General features: G+C 46.9%; 1 protein-coding gene across 1 annotated transcript in view; it reads right to left on the reverse strand.

The window, feature by feature from the left end:
- The window catches only part of TNS3 (tensin 3), a 330,636-nt gene that overhangs the window by 12,776 nt on the left and 300,144 nt on the right, over positions 1 to 17,716 (reverse strand). The window contains exons 22-28 of the mRNA XM_011996485.1: positions 15,818 to 15,989; positions 13,968 to 14,602; positions 13,204 to 13,290; positions 8,132 to 8,263; positions 4,733 to 4,828; positions 3,845 to 3,922; positions 2,970 to 3,047 (exon numbers count right to left, since the gene is read on the reverse strand). Coding sequence (XP_011851875.1) covers positions 2,970 to 3,047; positions 3,845 to 3,922; positions 4,733 to 4,828; positions 8,132 to 8,263; positions 13,204 to 13,290; positions 13,968 to 14,602; positions 15,818 to 15,989 — 1,278 coding nt within the window. The remainder of the gene's footprint in view (positions 1 to 2,969; positions 3,048 to 3,844; positions 3,923 to 4,732; positions 4,829 to 8,131; positions 8,264 to 13,203; positions 13,291 to 13,967; positions 14,603 to 15,817; positions 15,990 to 17,716) is intronic.

Raw genomic sequence — 17,716 nt, forward strand, 5'->3', positions numbered from 1 at the left:
CTAATCTTCTGCCAGACTCAGAAATCCCATCCCCAACATTTCTTACAGTAAACACCTACCTTGAGCGAAAAACTTCCAACAGTTTTGAAACTCAAGGTTTGAAAGTCAGCAGGCCCCACTGTCCTCTCTAGTTGTGTCCCTCCCTCACGGCCACAGAACCACAAGAGCCCTATGGTGTGTGGTTTGTTTACAGCCTTCTTAAACTGGGGCCACTAGGACTGCATCTAATGCTGCAAAAGTAACCTGGCCTGGAACTAATAAGCAATTACAGAAAGACTGCTGGATATAAGCTTAATGTACAAATGGTCAATTGTTTTCCTACAGACGAGCAATAAACAAGTAAAATTTGAAATTAAATACACAATACCATTTATAGTAGCACCTCCCAAAAACTACTTACATTTAAATCTAACAAACTACAGACAAGATTTATATGAGGAACACTATAAAACTTTGAAGAAAGACATAAAAAACTAAATAAATGGAGAGATATTCTATATTCATGGATAGGACTCAACTTTTGTCAAGATGTCAGTTCTTCCTAACTTCATCTATAGATTCAACACAATCTCAATAAAAATCCCAGCAAGTTATTTTATGTATACTGACAAAGTGATTCTACAGTTAATACAGAAAGGCAAAAGACCAAAAATAGCAAACACAATATTGAAAGAGAAGAGCAAAGTTGGAGGACTGACATTATTTGACTTCCAGGATTACTAAAAAGCTAAAGCAATCAAGAAAATGTGATATTGGTGAAAGAACAAATAGGTCAATTAAAGAACTCGAAAGTAGACCCACGTGAATACAGCTAACTGATCTTAGACAAAACAGCGAAGGCAATACAACTGCGAAAAGACCGATTTTTTAACTGGTGGTACAGAAGCAACTGGACATCTGCAGGCAAAAAAATAAAAAATGAATCAAGACACAGACCTTACCTCCTTCACAAAAATTAACTTAAAATGGATCATAGACTTAAAGATAAAATTTGAAACTATAAAATCTAGCTGGCCTTGGGTTTGGTGGTGAATTTTAAGATACAATACCAAAGTCCCAATCCATAAAATAAGAAATCAATAAACTGGGCTTTATTAAAATTAAAAATTTCAATGAAGGGGCTGGGCGCGGTGGCTCAAGCCTGTAATCCCAGCACTTTGGGAGGCCGAGACGGGTGGATCACGAGGTCAGGAGATTGAGACCATCCTGGCTAACACGGTGAAACCCCGTCTCTACTTTAAAAAAATGCAAAAAACTAGCCGGGCGAGGTGGCGGGCGCCTGTAGTCCCAGCTACTCGGGAGGCTGAGGCAGGAGAATGGCGTGAACCCGGGAGGCGGAGCTTGCAGTGAGCTGAGATCTGGCCACTGTACTCCAGCCTGGGCGACAGAGCGAGACTCCGTTTCAAAAAAAAAAAAAAGAATGAAAAGGCAAGCCATGAAATGGAAGAAAATATTTTCAAAAGGCCTGTCAGGTAAAGAACTAGTGTCTAAAATACACAAATAACTCCTAAAATTTAACAATAAGAAAACAAAAATCCAATTAAACAAACAAGCCAAAGGCCTCTATGGACACCTCACCAAAGAAGATATACAGATGGTAAATAAGCATCTGAAAAGGCGCTCCACATCGTAGGTCATCAGAAACAATGAGATACCACTACGCTACTATTAGAAAGGCCACAGTCCAGAACACTGGCAACACCAAATTCTGGTGAGGATGTGGGGCAACAAGAACTCACATTCATTGCTAGTGGGAATGCAAAATGGGACAGCCACTTTGGAAGACAGTTTGCCTGTACCTTATAAAACTAAACACACTCTTACCATACAATCCAGGAACGCGCTCCTTGGTATCTACCCACAGGAGATGAAAACGTATATCCACTCAAAAACCTGCACATGGGTGTTTACAGCAGCTTTATTCATTACTGCCCAAACCTGAAAGCACCCACAATGTCCTTTAGTAGGTGAATGGGTTACTAAACTGGTACACCCAGACAATGAAATACTCACTGATAAAAAAAATATGAGCTATCAAGCCATAAAAACACATGGAGGAAACTTAAATGCATATTACTAAGTGAAAGGAGCCAACCTCAAAAGGCTATGAACTGTATGGTTTCAACTATATGACAATACTGGAAAAGTTGAAAATATGGAGACAATAAAAAATGAGTGGCTGCCTGGGGTTGGCTGGGGAGAGAAGACGAACAGAAAGAGCACAGAGGATTTTTAGGGCAATAAAACTATTCACTATGATACTGTAACAGCGATTACCTGTCATTATGCATTTGTCCAGACCCACAGAATGCATGACATCAAGGTGAACCTAAATATCAAGTCCCTGAACTAGGGACTCAGGCTGTGTTAATGCAGGTTCATCAACTGTAACATGTGCACCACTTTGCTGGGGGATGTTGACAGCAGGGAGGCTATGCGTGTATATGGTGTATCTCTGTAACTTCTTCTCCATTTTGCTGTGAATCTGTCACTGCTCTAAAAAAGAAACTCTACGAACACATTTTTTTTAAAGTGACCTGCTCTCTCTGGCAAGCTGGTTCTTGGTTGTTGCATGTCTCACTGGGGTTGCTGGCAGTGTGGGTCAAATCGTTGACTCATGTCAAGTGACTTGTTGAGTCATGTCTCTGGAACATTTTAAATTTACAGCTGCCGAGACAGGTCACCCACATCCTGTCTTACTATATTTTCCCCCAAACTAAATCCAGGGCTTGACATTTATTCCACTGAATTTAGTCTTGCTCAAGTTAGACCAGCTCATGAAGCCCTTGTTGATGTCCCAAAAACTGCACCCCACCCAGCTCTGTGCAAGCTTCTATAAAAGGAAACCTCCTTCAAGGCTCACAGAAAAGAAAGGAAACCTGAATACTGAAAGTGCAAAAGGAAGTTGTGTCAGTGAGTCCTTTTTCTCCCCAGTCACCAGATGTAGAAACAGAGCTGCATTTACTGACCTGCCCCCTGCTTCAACAGCTCAGCTGCTGAATTGGCTGCTGTTTGGGGAGAATTTTCTGCTATTTCCTCCAATGGATCTGTAGGAAGGGGCAAGAAAATATAGAAATGAGTCCTGCTCCTGACCAAGAATCCTCATGACAAAGTTAGACAATTTGATGACAGAATTCCCAGATGGTGACATGCAATGGTTTTGCAGAGTCAAAAGTCTCTTTGGGACAATAATCCGGCCCACAGAAACCATGATCACATTCTGAACAAAAGTAGAGATGAAAAGGCCTAACAAAATATTTTTCTAATCACTGAATTAGTCACATGAATAATGACACTTTGAAAGGTAAATCACATTTACCTGTATATTAAGTGAGACCATTTTTATGTGAAGTTGTGACTGCTTAGGAAAGTGGGACATACAGTCACATCGCCCTGACATGCTGTGGGTGCTATTTAATTTTATTAAGGATATATATTATGCAACAAACATAAAAGTAAAAAGAACAGCGCATCCATCGTCTAAGTTCACCAACATCAACATTTTGCCCATTTTGTAGAAATGTAAAAATTAAATGTCAATGACCCTGAAGCCTTCTTTGTCTGAGGGTTTTATATTTTTAAGCTATAGAATCTTTGCTCTATAGAAATCTTCCATCAAAATCCATGAAGTAAAGCTATCTGGGAGCTGTCAATGAAGCAGAATCTCTTCTTCTCTCCTTGCTTTGGGTGAACTCATTGGCCTTTTCTTGGGTTCAACCACGAGAATACAAAAAAACTTCCAGTCTTATTATTTTTCTCAGTGGATCTTTATGGATCTCTAAAACTGGCAGCCTTGACTGCAGACAATCTACACAGAGCCAGACTAGCACCGAGGACCCCTTACCTCTCTCTGGGATAAGGAGCTTGCACGGCAAGGCCAAGGGCGTGATGGAATGCTGGCACACCAAGGCTGTCAGGCTTCCTGCAAAGTGGACAGAGAGCAAACAAGAGTCAACAACCACTGTAGGTGCTGTGTGCTCAGCCAGTTTATCAGCTGGAATGAAACTGATGCAAAGGCTGAGTCCTTATCTTTTCAGCAGCTGGTATGTTAGATTAATGTGCAGCTTTGTGCAAAACTTCAAAGAAGTAACAAGTTCCACAAGATAGTTGAGAGGTAAGTAAAGTGAACTGTTGATCATTCTTATCATAGACACATCATTACGAAATTATAAAGACTAAAGCATACGGTTTGCTGGATCTTGAATCAAGCCAATTCCAACTTTAACCTTATATATTGCCCCTGCACAATGCTTCTTAACAAAGCTCTAATAACGATGATGCCTAAGGCTGCACTGTGCTTTGTGTGGCTGGCTCAAGTCATCTTTCCAACAAGCTCGTGAGGTAGGGAAGGCTCCCAATTTGCAGGGATGGGAGGGTGCTCTGTTGGGAGCTCTGTGCTGTTCCTTGTGCTGTGGGATAGGGTGACGCTGGAGCTCCAACCTTCTCAGGACTTATCTGCTTGCCAACTAGGACAGAATCTTATTGATGTCTGTAATTGCTACTTCTGATATGTTGCTTTTCATTTGTTTGGTTTTGACAAAACTTTTAAGAACAATTTCAAATCTAGTTTATCTTAAAAATAACAATTCAGATTAGCGGGATTTCAGAACTGGGGAAGGAAATATGAATAAACCTTCACAAGAGTGATGGTACCAAATCTCAGGTCGGTGAGCAGAAGGAATCCAGGCCTCATGAATTCAGAACATTGACAGCAACCTCTCAAGCAACTCACCGAAATATGGTTCATTCGAGCACCCTTTCAACCGCACTCCCTTTGGGGTACACTCGATCAAAAAGTGCCTGACGAGTTCATTGGCCAAATCTCCAGCTGTGACAAGAAATGTAAAGAAAGAAGCATTTTTTGAAAAGGGGAGCATGGGAGAATTCAATAGACAGAACATAAAAGCCAGGAGCTACAGGTGAAAAAGTTCTTCTCTGAATACGAGTCGAGCCACTGCAGAAGAGGCTGCCAAGAACCATCTTCATCCTAGGAATGGTAGCCGGGCTGCAGGACGACTGGATGAGCACAGGCTAGGCCAGATACAGGGCGGGAACGCTTGCAATGACAGTGTGGGGGCTGGAGAGGTACCTTGGGAAAGGCCCTCAAACATTCTGCAAGAATCCCCAATGAAGGGAATGAGCTTGCAGCTAAGAAAGAAGATCATGAATCTCCAGTGGAATCCCCTCCCAAAGAGGAGAGGTGAGAAAGGCTCAGACACAAAATGATACCTAGAATGAATCGCTAAAAAGAGCTGGAAGGAGGTCAGTCTTCCGAGTGGGATTTAACCAGGAACCTGGATCTGCAAAACCTTCCAGAAAGCAAGCACTCAGCTGCACAGGAGCAGCACTCTACCACATTGCTATTAATAGTAAACAGTACATCTGCTTCAGGCCAGCCCATGAGTCCAAAGAGAAAACACATCATAAAAAGCCACTGAATGGCGAAACTGTCTGAGAGTGGAAAAGTACAAACAGCATAACCAAAAGAACAAGAAGTCGCTGCCCTATGCTAATGAGTCCAACAGACCTTCACAGTGTGCTGTATTTCTGTGCTCCAGTGCTTCCTTCATCACCCTCCAGTGGGGCATGTCTGCCTAAACTTCTAATATTTCTGATGTTGGAAACCTCCTGGCAGGACCCACTGGAGTTGGGCTTGATCCCCAGTGCTCTGCCCACAGTAGGCTTCCAAAAGATGTTTATAAACATGACAAATATCACTGTGTCAGCATTTCACAAGGGCAGTAAAGTTTGCAGAAAAGGAAATGATCAGATTCCATAAAAGGCTGTGTTGAATTAAACCGGGATAAGAACATACTATCACATTCAGTTGTGGGAGGAAAATGATGCCTGGCTTCCAAACTGAAGGGGACACCAAGCGTGGATCTGGGTGCCACTCATAAGAAATGGCTAGTGGGAAGTCCTTCTAGCCAGGGATCTCTGGAGAACGGTATCCAGAACGTCCCTAGCTGTCCCATCTCCAGTTTACTGGAAGTGGTATGGTGAATGGCTGTGGCTCTTTAAGAGCTGGTAAACTCTTTGCTCAAATCTGTCCTTGAATTGTGAAACCTGAATGTCAAATCCAGGGGCAGGGTGAAGACGCAGCAGCCAGATAAGATTTCACCCAGAGGCCACCAACAATGCTGGGTTTCCTGAAGTCTGCTATTCTAATATCCCCTATTTTGTTCCCTTCATCTTCAGATTGAGTCCAAAATCTGTCAGAGAGGCAAGATGCACACACAGAGGTAAAAATAGTTATAGTCTCTCATCTAGACTCCAAAGACAATGCATGCAGAAATGTTATTTGTCCTTGCTTTAAAACTTCACACGGAAACCAAGGAGCCATGTAAAACCATCCATCATTCCTGCTCTCCCAATAATCTGTCATGTCTGCAGACTTGCCAGATGCGCTTGGTCCTGCGACCCTTTTTCCTGCCATCATTATTCAGTTTGCTTCCAAATAAGGCTTGAACAGTCCTCAACAATCAGGTCTAATCCAGCTCTCCAGTTACAAAACCCCCTATTTCCACTCAGAAGTAGCATCTTGTTTGGCTTCTTATGCTGGAATTCTGGATGCTAGAAGGTCCTACTTTTCAAGAATTACCTGTTCTTTCTCCCCTACGCAACGCCTTCTCTCCACGTCGCTTCAAGACAGTCAGTATCCACAAGCTTCGGGGCTGAGCTTTGACTGAGCCCCGGGTCCTTCCCAGCCTCACTCCCCACCCCTTCCACTCTCACACCATTACCTGTGCCAAAATGAACCCATCTATGTTCCCTGGAAATGCTACAGCCCTGCCTGAGGCTGGACCTCCTGGAAGCCAAATCATACATTCCACAGGGTGTAACTCCAAGGCGATTTTCTCCAGGAAGCATGAAGCAGAAGTTTCATCCGAGGATTTGGAAAAATCTTCTCGGGTGTTAGGCACAGAGCATGAGGGAACCAGGTAGGTGTCTTACTTTTCTGTAAACACAGGGAGTTTAAAATCCGAGCTGCTTCTGATTTCCCCACTCCTAGTGAGTCAAGTTCCCCTTACAGGGAACCAAAAACTTGCAATGTCCCCTCAGTCTACAATTTCCATTTGGGGAGACAGACAGAGTGAAAGAATAGCTTCCCTTTCCTTAAGAGTCTGCGGCATGGTAGCACACAAAGATGAGTATAACGGGGCAAAACGGGCAGGGGGAGAAAAAAGGAAAAAAAAAAAAAAGAATAAACTGAAAATCAAGTGTCCACCAACAATAGAACAATTGGTTGCAGGATTTTCATAAGATGGAAAGCCACGAACTTCCAAAGAGAACAACAGCTACAAGCAACCTTAGAAATATGATCGGTGGATGCTGGCGAGGTTGTGGAGAAAAAGGAATGCTTTTGCACTGTTGGTGAGAGTGTAAAATAGTTCAACCGTTGTGGAAGACAGCGTGGCGATTCCCCAAAGACCTAGAGGCAGTAATACCATTGGACCCAGCAATCCCATTACCGGGTATTATACCCAAAGGAATAGAAATCCTTCTATTACAGGTTGGTGCAAAAGTCATTATGGTTTTTGCCATGACTTATAATGCAAAAAGGATTCAGGTAGGCATACTCCTTTACCTGCATTAGAGATCTCTCATGAGTCTAGCCTTAGTCTAGTATCACTTTTAATCCATCTAAAAATACCCTACTGGGTATAGATACACTTTTTTAGATACACTATTCTTGTATACAAGAATAGTTCTCGTAGTATGCTAGTTTTCACATAAAAATGTGTATTTGCCTGCATTTGGACAGGTAATCAGTGAAAAGACACACATGAATCTACTCCAGATGGTTGCCCAAAGGAGGTGAGAGGGTAGTGAGGCAGATGGAGCCGAAATGGAAGCAAAACGGGCTTAGTGGATGCCTTATCCTATGGTTCTAATTTTTGAACAATGATATGGATTATGTATTCAAAACAAAAGAAAATAAAAGTAACAAATTAATGTTCTTTCTTAAATAAGGTGAATACTTTGTAAAATATACCTGAAAAAAATAAGTACTAAGAATAAAATTTGTGAGTATTGTTAAAGTCATCTTCTATCTTATTAGCCTAATAATAAACCAACAGAGCTTCTCTGTGGATGAGCTGAACAGACCAATAGGGAGTGGTAACCTTACCTTTCTTGTTCAGCTGCAGGACTGAAGGTGGGGGTGTGGCCACCTTCATGGCCAGGCCATAGGCCCCTCGGAAGGAATGGCTATCTCGAACGATGAATGAGCCTGGCTCCTTATCCTTCAACATGGCGATAGCTGGAGAAAGGGAGGAGAAAGACAAGAATGTCTGCCGGGTGGACAAAGGTCTATGCCCACTCATAACCTTGGGACAGGTCCTCTTCCCCTTACTCTTTTTGCAAATTGGGTCAGTGGGGACCTGGCCAGGATCCCCTTGCTTGGCTGGAAGAATATGTCCATGCAGTTGAGGGGCCCTCATGGAGGTCTCTGTGGTATCATGTATGTTTCAAGGGTGGGCCTGCCTGTTGAGGAGGCAGAAGGGACAGGAACATCCCCGTCTTTAGTTAGACTGAGGTGCCGGGCACTGTCCTGTGGGCTGCCCATGGAAAAACACAGGATTTTTGTTAATCTCACAACACCTGATGCCCAAATGATGGTCCCCACCTGAGAGCCCAGGAAACCGAGGCTCATGCTGAGTAAGTAACAAGACCAGGTCCAAACATACACAAAGGGGAGAGACAGGCAGTGGGAGGGCGGCTGTTGCAGCACACCTGCCACTGCTTGGACATTGCATCCTGTGGCATTTTTCTTAAAGGTTTTAGAACATGGACTCTTCCAACAGCATAAAAGGAAAGAAGTTTTTTTTTGTTTTTTTGGTTTTTTTTTCAGACGGAGTCTTGCTCTGTTGCCCAGGCTGGAATGCAGTGGCGTGGTCTCGGCTCACTGCAACCTCCACCTCCTGGGTTCAAGCGATTCTCTTGCCTCAGCCTCCCGAGTAGCTGGGACTACAGGCGCATGCCGCCACGTCCGGCTAATTTTTTGTATTTTTAGTAGAGACAGGGTGTCACCACGTTAGCCAGGATGGTCTCGATCTCCTGACCTCATGATCCACCTGCTTCGGCCTCCCAAAGTGTTGGGATTACAGGCATGAGCCACTGCACCCAGCCAGGAAAGAAGTTTCTAATTACACTTTCTGATGATAGAAAGGGCATACCCAAAATGTTACTGAAAATTTAATACAAATTCCAAGATTCACCAAGAAAGTAACAAAAACCTGGCCTGAAGGTGGCCCTCTATCCCATGGCTCCATGGCTGATGTGGCCAATGAGCCCAGCCTGGATGGGGCTGAGGACACGTTCTCCATGTGCCCGCCAATCCAGGGCCTCGCACGGTGGGTCCCCCAGGTTCCCTGGTGAGGCTGGTAGGCATTCAGCTAATCATAATCATTGCTTCAAAAAATCTCTCCCCTTAATGGCCAAAATCTGGCATTTCCCACTTCATGACATAGGAAAAAGAGGGAGTAGGTTAGGGTAATAGTAACCTCGACTTGATGCTGCTCAGACAGGCCAGAGTGTTCCCTGATAACTAGACTATATCTCAGAATTTCTTTTCTAGGCATTTACTCTTTATTTTACAAAAGGGGGAAAACTGGGGATTTAGAGTATAAGATTATACATAATTACAGCCATGGAAATGCTGCCTTTCTGGAATGCCAAAGGCTCTGTCTGGAAGCGATCAGGGCACAGAACATGAACCAATAAGTGGTGGGATGCCCCCGGCATGCCTCAGTAAATACCTCCATGGCGCTCTCCCAGAGAGGCCCCTCACGTGCCCCCAGGCCTGCCCGGACCCACAGCCAGGGCATCTGTCTGGCCATAGGATGAAACAAATGGTTTCTTTTACACATTTGTCAATGCTCTGCACTGTGGCCCTGTGTACAGGATGAGGTCACGGGGGAGGAGCTCAACACGCCCCTGGGGATGAAGCAGGAGCTTCTAAACTGCACGCAGGGGGACGGATGGGCAGGAAAACACAGGCAGGCTCACCGTGCATGCCCAAGACTGCTGGTAGCTCCAGCCAGGCCTGCAGCCGCCCACGAAAGGGACCCAGAGCTGGGAGGGGGGGCCCCACTTGGAACAGGGCACAGGCCATGGGAATAAACCCTGAATTCTGGTGCACGTTTTCTCACAGCATAGTCTATAAACTTGAGGGCTAAACGTGCATTACTTTTTTTCAATTTTTAATTTTTATTTTTTTGAGACAGTCTCTCTCGCTCTGTTGCCCAGACTGAAGTGCAGTGACGCAATCATGGCTCACCGCCTGGGCTCAAGCGATCCTCCCACCTCAGCTTCCTGAGTAGCTGGGACTACAAGTGTGCACCACCACATCCAGCTAATTTTTTTAGATTTTTGGTAGAGACAGTCTCACTATGTTGCCCAGGCTGGTCTTGAACTCCAGGGCTCAAGTGATCCTCCCACCTCAGCCTCCCTAAGTGCTGGGATTACAGGAGTGAGTCACTGTGCCAGGCCTCCTTTCTTTGTTTTTCCTAAGTAGGACAAAAAATTGCTTACATTTTGTTTCAACTGTGATATACCTCAGAGCTTTTCTTTTTGTAAGTCATGGTTTTACTTCCCTGTGGTAAATAAACTGTAGAAGCCTTACAGGACTGAGACCTTAGGCACATGTGGATGGCAGTGGAGGGAACGCAGGCTTTGCTCCGCCCAGTTCTCCTCAGGCCGAGAGGGAAGCCCCAGCTGCCAGGCTGCAAGAGTGCGAAGGGGCTGTGCTCTCCTGCGCCGGCAATGGGAACAAGAGAAGAATTTTAGATCCGTTGTTTTTCCAAACAAAAGTGGGCTGAGGAGCCTGGTGTGCTGAAGTTGTAAAAATGAACGTCCACACACTGCACACGGTAGCCGCGTGCTCCACCCTGGTACTGGCAGATGGGGGTGGGGAGAGGGGAGGCAAGCGAGTCTACTCTCACCATCTCACACTGTCTCACCCTGCAACGAGTAATTTCACAGCATCTGGAGAAGCAACACCCCAGAAGTACAACTGGGGCGGTAGTCCTTAATTTTGATTTTACATGAAGGTCCTCTTATCCTCCTGAGGCATTTTTATGTTAGCTTTAGGAAACCTTAAGGAATTAATTATGTGACAAATTGCACTCCCAAAGAGGCTATCTGGGTGTTTTTTTCCCTCCTGCATCACCCTGAAATGTCATTGCAGCTTTTCTACAAAAAGGCACATCTGACAGTTAAAACCCAAATAAATGACACCCATGGGCAGCCTTCTGCTGTTTGGCGACTCTGACACAGGCAGTAGAAGGTTCGTCTGCACAGGTCTCTTCTATATAAAATATGTAGAAAATGGAGGTTATCCTTTTAGAGCACAGCTGGCAAAACTAACACTCAATGCACATGTTGGCCATCCTGAGATGCGGTCCTCCCAGCAAACCTTCTACAATGTGTGCTGAAGACCAGGCACATGCCAACAGCAGCCCCTACACGTACTGCACATCCACATCCACTTATCCTGCATCTACCAGGCGCCAGCAAGGGCAGGTACCTTCCACATGGCACCACTCACAGCAACCCCCCACGGCAGGCTCGAACCTCACTACCCTGCTGAGTTAAGCCAGCAGTGCGCTCCAACCCAAATCTGTCTGTTTCAGATCCCTCTGCTACAATGACATTGCACGATAAGAGGAGGGGGCATCCAGCCCCACACATTGCCCTGCTCTAGAAGATGGCGCCAATAGAGTGGAAGGGTCCGTGCAGAATCTCCTAGGCTATGGTGCTGGATAGGCACCTCTGAGTCTGGCCAGCTGGAGGAGGTGCCGAGGCACTGGGGGCCACAGTCATCGGGATTCTTGAGACACAAGCAGGGCCTTGGTGGTGGCAACAGGCACACAGCATCCGGCCGCAGAGGGGCCCTCGGCCATGGTGGGCAGCATTTCACAAAGGCCAATTCAGGGAAATGAAGGTCTTTCCAGGCCACGGGCTTTTTTTCTCTCTCTTCCACTTAAAATGACAATCGCTTCTTTGAGATCATAAGAGATGCACATTCTTACCATTTCTATCATCTACATAACTGAATAGCAGAATTTCAGTGGAGAGCTGGACAGTGCTATTTTTCTGCCACTCAACTACTCATCTCTAGGCATTCCTGAGGCATCTTCATAAGGAGAGAGCTTTATTTTCTTCTGACGTTGAGATAAAGAGGCACAGAGGAGCCAAGTGGGTCTCCTGCTGACTGCGGGCAGCTTGTCATTTCTCACCACCTTAAACCAACCCATTCCCTCTCTCTCACTCCAGCAGCCACCAGGAGGCCACTGGGATTCACTTTGGTCCCTAGGAATCCTGACTCTGTCTTCCAGGCACTGGAGCCATGGCCCCGCCCTGCCGTGCCAGTCACACACCATCTCTTCCGAGGTATATCCAAACTCTATGCACTGCCAAAATGAGGTATCCAGAGGAAGGTACACTCAGCTGAGACACACATCCATTCCACAGCCAAGGGAAGCACCCTGTGAATTCTGCTCATTGCCCAGAGGCTGCCTCCAAGGAAGACTGCCCAGAAGAGCTTGCTAACCTTCCTCTCCCACATCTCTTCTATTCATGCTCTGGTAAAAAGTAATGCTCAAAACATTCAAATATTCATTGCTCAAAAATTAACATTAACGATTTCAAATTTAAAAAAGAATGCCTGACACTATAACAAGCAGAGAGATGCTCTGCCTGGTTTGTGTGTGACGCATGCGGTTAAGTCCACAACCGGGTCTCATTATTAAGTGCTTATATAGGTGTTCAGGAACACACAGAGTCCCTGACTTCTCAGAGCAGGGTGTCTCTCCTGCTTCCTCACCCTGTCCTCTGTGGTTTCATGGAGAGGCAGGAAAGTGTGTCTCCTCCTTACAGTCAGCAGTTGTGGGCTGGCATCACTGGTAAGCCACTGGCTGGTGCAAGCAGCCAGAAATTACACCCTACACGCTGGAATGCTCATGGCTGGGGCCCATTGCTCACCAACTTTCTCATTAGTAGTGAGCGTTTCCCTATAAAAACGTAAAGTTTGTAGCATTTCCCCAGGAGGCATGGAATAATGTGTGGGCCCTGCTCGAACTCAATCCATAACAAGGCCACGGCTGCCTGATGTTCCCACCGCGGGGCCCATCCTCACACAAGGCAGCGAAGCAGGCAGGATGGCAGATGCCCAGGGAGGCCCTCATCCTCCCCACGTACCTTGTTCTCTTGAAATATCCGCCTTGTACCAGAACTTGGAAGTGTCTTGAACAAATTTCACAATCACAAGTTTATCACCTGGACTATCTGTAAAGCAAAATTTAAAAACAGTGACCATGATAGACACTTTTCTTCTTGCAACCTCTCATCTGCTGTGATCCCAGAAGTCCAAATCCCATGGCAAGGGCAAGCAAGCGAGGGATGTTCTAAGGAAAGGGAACCCTGCCTTTGAAATGACTGAGATAGATGAGGCAGTGACAGCTTTATAACACAAAACAAAACAACAGGATGCTTGGATTGGGCCTTTGCAATACATTTTTAAGAATACATAGGAAGGTAGCAAGGAAACAGAGGGCAAAGTTGGTGTTGTTTAACCCATAGACCACATTGCTTCTTATACACTTGAAATATTTCGTAATTGCGTTTAGGATGAATTCATTTAATTTGACAAGGAATTTGTTATTTACAAAAAGCCATGTTCCCAAGCGAAACGGAAAATAGAACCACTGGAGATGTCTGCACTTTCTACAACTGGAAGGAATCCAAGGTGGCCAAACACAGAAGCCAAGAAGAGTGAATGAGAAGCCTGGGCCAGTGCTTGGCTTTGGACCAGGAAAATGGAAAAGTACCCCAACGGCTCTGGATTTTCTCTCCAGGTGCCCGGCCCAGCACTAGAGATGTGCCAGCTCAGCTGCAGGTCTGAACCCTTCCCTTCCTGAGTGAATGGACAGAGGGGCCCTCCCACCCGCTGCAAACACACCTACCTGGCAGAGGTGAGGCCACCTCTGAAGCCTTGGAAAAGTCCGGAAGGACATTCGGGAAGGGGATACTGATGGTGCTCCCGCTGTGCGGGCTGGAGAAGCCACTGGAGGAAGGGGAGACTGAGCCCAAAGAACGATCCCCCTCCGAGGCCCGCTTCTTCTCAGGGAGGGGCGGCTGCCCAGGCAGGGTCACGCCCTGGCCCTGCAGGCCTGGACTGTGGTGGCTGCTGTGTCCAGGCGCCACCGTGAGAAAGTTGTGGGACAGGAAGCCATTGTCGGCAGCCCCTGTAGCTGTCAGCGGGATGCCGGGGGTCGGTGACGCTCCGTGAGAATTGGCCAGCAAGGCCCCCAGGTCCTCCTCGGGCGGAAGGCCACTTCCCACTGGGGCGGTGCCGAAGCCCAGGAAGGTCTGGCTGCTGGGGGGCGCCAGGGAGTCCGGTGGCTCTGCTAGGGACAGCTCATGGCTGTGGAAAGAAGCCTGGAGCTCTGACGGCGGGAAGCAGGACAGCACTGGGGAGTCCTTCCTGGTACCGGATAACTCAGCACTGAGGGGACTTCCGGTGGGCCGGCCGCTCCCCAGCAGGGAGACCGTGGGCTTGGGGCTGCTCTCCACCCACTGGCGTTCTGCAGAAGAGGAGCTGTCCAAAAGACAAGCCGACCAAGACAGCAGGTAAGGTACAAAGAGACACCTAAAGACCAGCAAGCGTCACCCACATGGGAAGACAGGGATGGGGAAGTGGGTGCTGAGGCCCTCCAGGCAGCACAGGAGAGATTTTCCAAACTATGTACACTAAAGCCCTCTCTGAGCTCATGCTGCCTGCCTTTCAAGCCCCCACTTCATGCCCGGATGCTGCAGCCCGCGTGAGGGCACCCAGGGGAGCCGCCCCACGAAGGCCTCCACATGCGCAGATGCTGCTCCCTCGGCCCCTGCGCCTTCCCTCCTGCGCCTTCCCTCCTGCATCTTCACCGGGTCAAGGCCCTTTCTTCCTTTAACACGCAGCTCAGCTGTGTACCCATTGGGAAGCCTTTTCCCAGCCCTTGCCCAGCACCTACGGCCACATACACATGTGCCCTCGGGAGTGCCCTCCCATCTTGTCCCACAGCACTAGGCAGGGATGCCACCCACATTCATCCCCTGCAGTGGGGCCACTGGTTCACTGCAGGTCCCCTCCTCCTTGCAGCATGATCCTTCTGCCCATATCCTTTATCTGCCAGACACACCATCAGTCCTCAATCCATGCTTGCTAGATGAACTAGCTGATTAATGGATACGACAAAGACTACTGGAAATTACCACCCACTTATGAGTATGGAAAGACAGCTAAAACCACACCACGTGACACACATATTTCACTAACAATGGAACACTCACGGGTACAGAGTCTATGTATAATGTCCTTAGATGAGGGCTCCTTTTTTATTTTAAGGAGAACGGAGGTAGAATTTAAAAAGTTAAATAGGGAGCTACGTGTCCACACAAAAAAGCATAAAGAAACTTATTCCTATTCTGAGCAAGAGGAATGGTCTCATATATGAATTTCCTCAGGGGCAGTATCTTTCTGAAGCAGAAATAGGCCATTTTTCCCTGTTAATACCCACCCCCTCCCACCCCCCGGTCTTTCTGTTAACCAGAATCCTTCTAAGACTGATTTTTCCTCTATTTCCTGTATGTCCCTATATTTTCTCATGTCACCACACAGCCCTGGTCCCCTGCCCCACCCCATCTTCAGGCCAATCCCTGCCTGGTCTAGCTTCAGCTTCTCTGAAGAGCAAGCCCCCACTGGTCCCACACGCCTCTCAGCATTCTGTGTCTTTGGGGAGGTTGTGCCAAGTTTAAAGATCCATCTTCTTACCCCTCTCTCCTCTGCCCGGGGCTGTTGCTGGAAACGGTGCAGGAAGAAGCAAAAGCCTGCTGAAAGGAGGGCGTCGAGGGCGCGTCGGCCCGGAGCATCATGGATTTGGGTCCGATGGGGCTCTCTGACATCCCCACAGTGTGACTGAGCGTCTCAGGGCAGCCTCGTGGTTCTGTAGCGGGAACACAGAAAGCAGAGAGACCTCAGTTGTAGGACTGGAGAAGTCATAATCTCTGCCGCTTTTGCATGTTCCACAAGAAACAGTGTTGACTTTGAGACTTTCTATCATCCACGGCCATACTGAACATGACATCACTACCCGTAATAGGCTGGAGGAGGCGGCCAGCCCTTTGACCCCAAGCATGGGTTTATTCTCACCCATCACTGTTCCCAAAAATAAAGTGACCTAACTCAGTCCGCCACACAGTGTCCAGCCCATTACCACGAGCTGGTCAGCACTGGCATCCCTTCAGTCATGTGGGAAGACACACACTGGGCCCCCTGGGCTGGTCCTTCCAGCCCCGTCCCCCACAAAGGCTGATGTCCTGTAATGTACTCTCCACCCCATGATCTAGGCTGCACCTCACTTTAGAATCAGCATGGCCTTTCCTCTGCAAACCAGCAGGCGACTTCTCCCCATAAAGACCATAAGTGCAGGCCCTGCAGCAGCCAGGCGGCCTAGGTGTCCTCCACCTTCCTTTAGTCCCCAGCTGGTAACTGGGCCATCGACATTGAGCGCTATGAGGGCAGAAACCCATGCTGGTGCTTTCCAGGTCAACTTTGCTGCTGCACAGGCCACACCATGGGGTGCAGAGGCTGCCCTCGCAGGTGGGCCAGAATGCAAACCTGCTTGTGTCCCATGCCTGAGCCCAGGCACATTCCTCTCGCCCAGTAGCTGCATTATTTCTGGATATTTAAAACACCTTGCCTTTTTTTTCTTTTTTTAAACCAGGCTTCAAGAAATGGATAAATCTACCACGGTCAATAAAATAATATTATTAGAAATACCGGTCATTTTGTTCTCTGTTTTCAAAACAAGTGAGGATTGTAAGAGAATATTAACGTAGAAAAAAAGTCCATATTATTCATCTCCTGGAGAGGGTATTGAAATTTAGAGATTTCCAAATGATGCTATTTTCCCTACAACTCATTCTGTAAACCCTTATCTATCGAAGATTGCCACATCAGCTGCAACAGCTCAAAGCCAGTACTACAAAGAGCACGTTAATTTTCAGCTACAAGGCAGGAATTACACTTCCACTGAGGACAATTATGAAAGCTACACAAAATACTAACAACAATAGTTTGAACCCATTCAGATCTCCCAAGGCAGCCAGGGCTCACTGGGCCAAAACCTCCAGGGAAGGGAGCAGGCCATCCATGGCCATTTTTCCTTCTCAGACATTGACCCATTTGGACGCATGTGGTATAGGGGCCACACGCAAACCAGCAATGGTGATCACACTGTTCTGGGGAGATAAAGTTTTGAGTTCAGAGCTACCAAGGCAGCCAGTTCTGGAAGTGCCAAGGTCTCAGAAAAATGAGGACTGCAGAGACAGAGTCAAACACTCTGAGCACGTTTCCCCTCAAGGCATTTCTGAGTCCTAAGTGGCAGAGGTACACGGCCCAATGCCCAGTAACCAAGACAAAGCCAGCTGCTATGAAGCTAAAAAGATCAGTAGGGATTGTGGCAGTGTCTTAGCGGATGCTAAGTAACCAAAAATAGCAGTTCAAGATGTACCTAGGAAGAGGGGCCTTTGCAAACACCACAAGGTTTCAAGGTAAGACCCCTGAAGGGCTACAAACTAGAAACAAGAGGACCATGACTGGATCTGACTAGGTAGCCTGTAAGAAAAATTATATCTTCTCTGAAGAACATGCCTCCCCCACCCAGAGCCT

The sequence above is a fragment of the Mandrillus leucophaeus genome, unplaced genomic scaffold (assembly GCF_000951045.1).
Source record: "Mandrillus leucophaeus isolate KB7577 unplaced genomic scaffold, Mleu.le_1.0 Scaffold517, whole genome shotgun sequence".
NCBI classification, from domain to species: Eukaryota; Metazoa; Chordata; class Mammalia; order Primates; family Cercopithecidae; genus Mandrillus; species Mandrillus leucophaeus.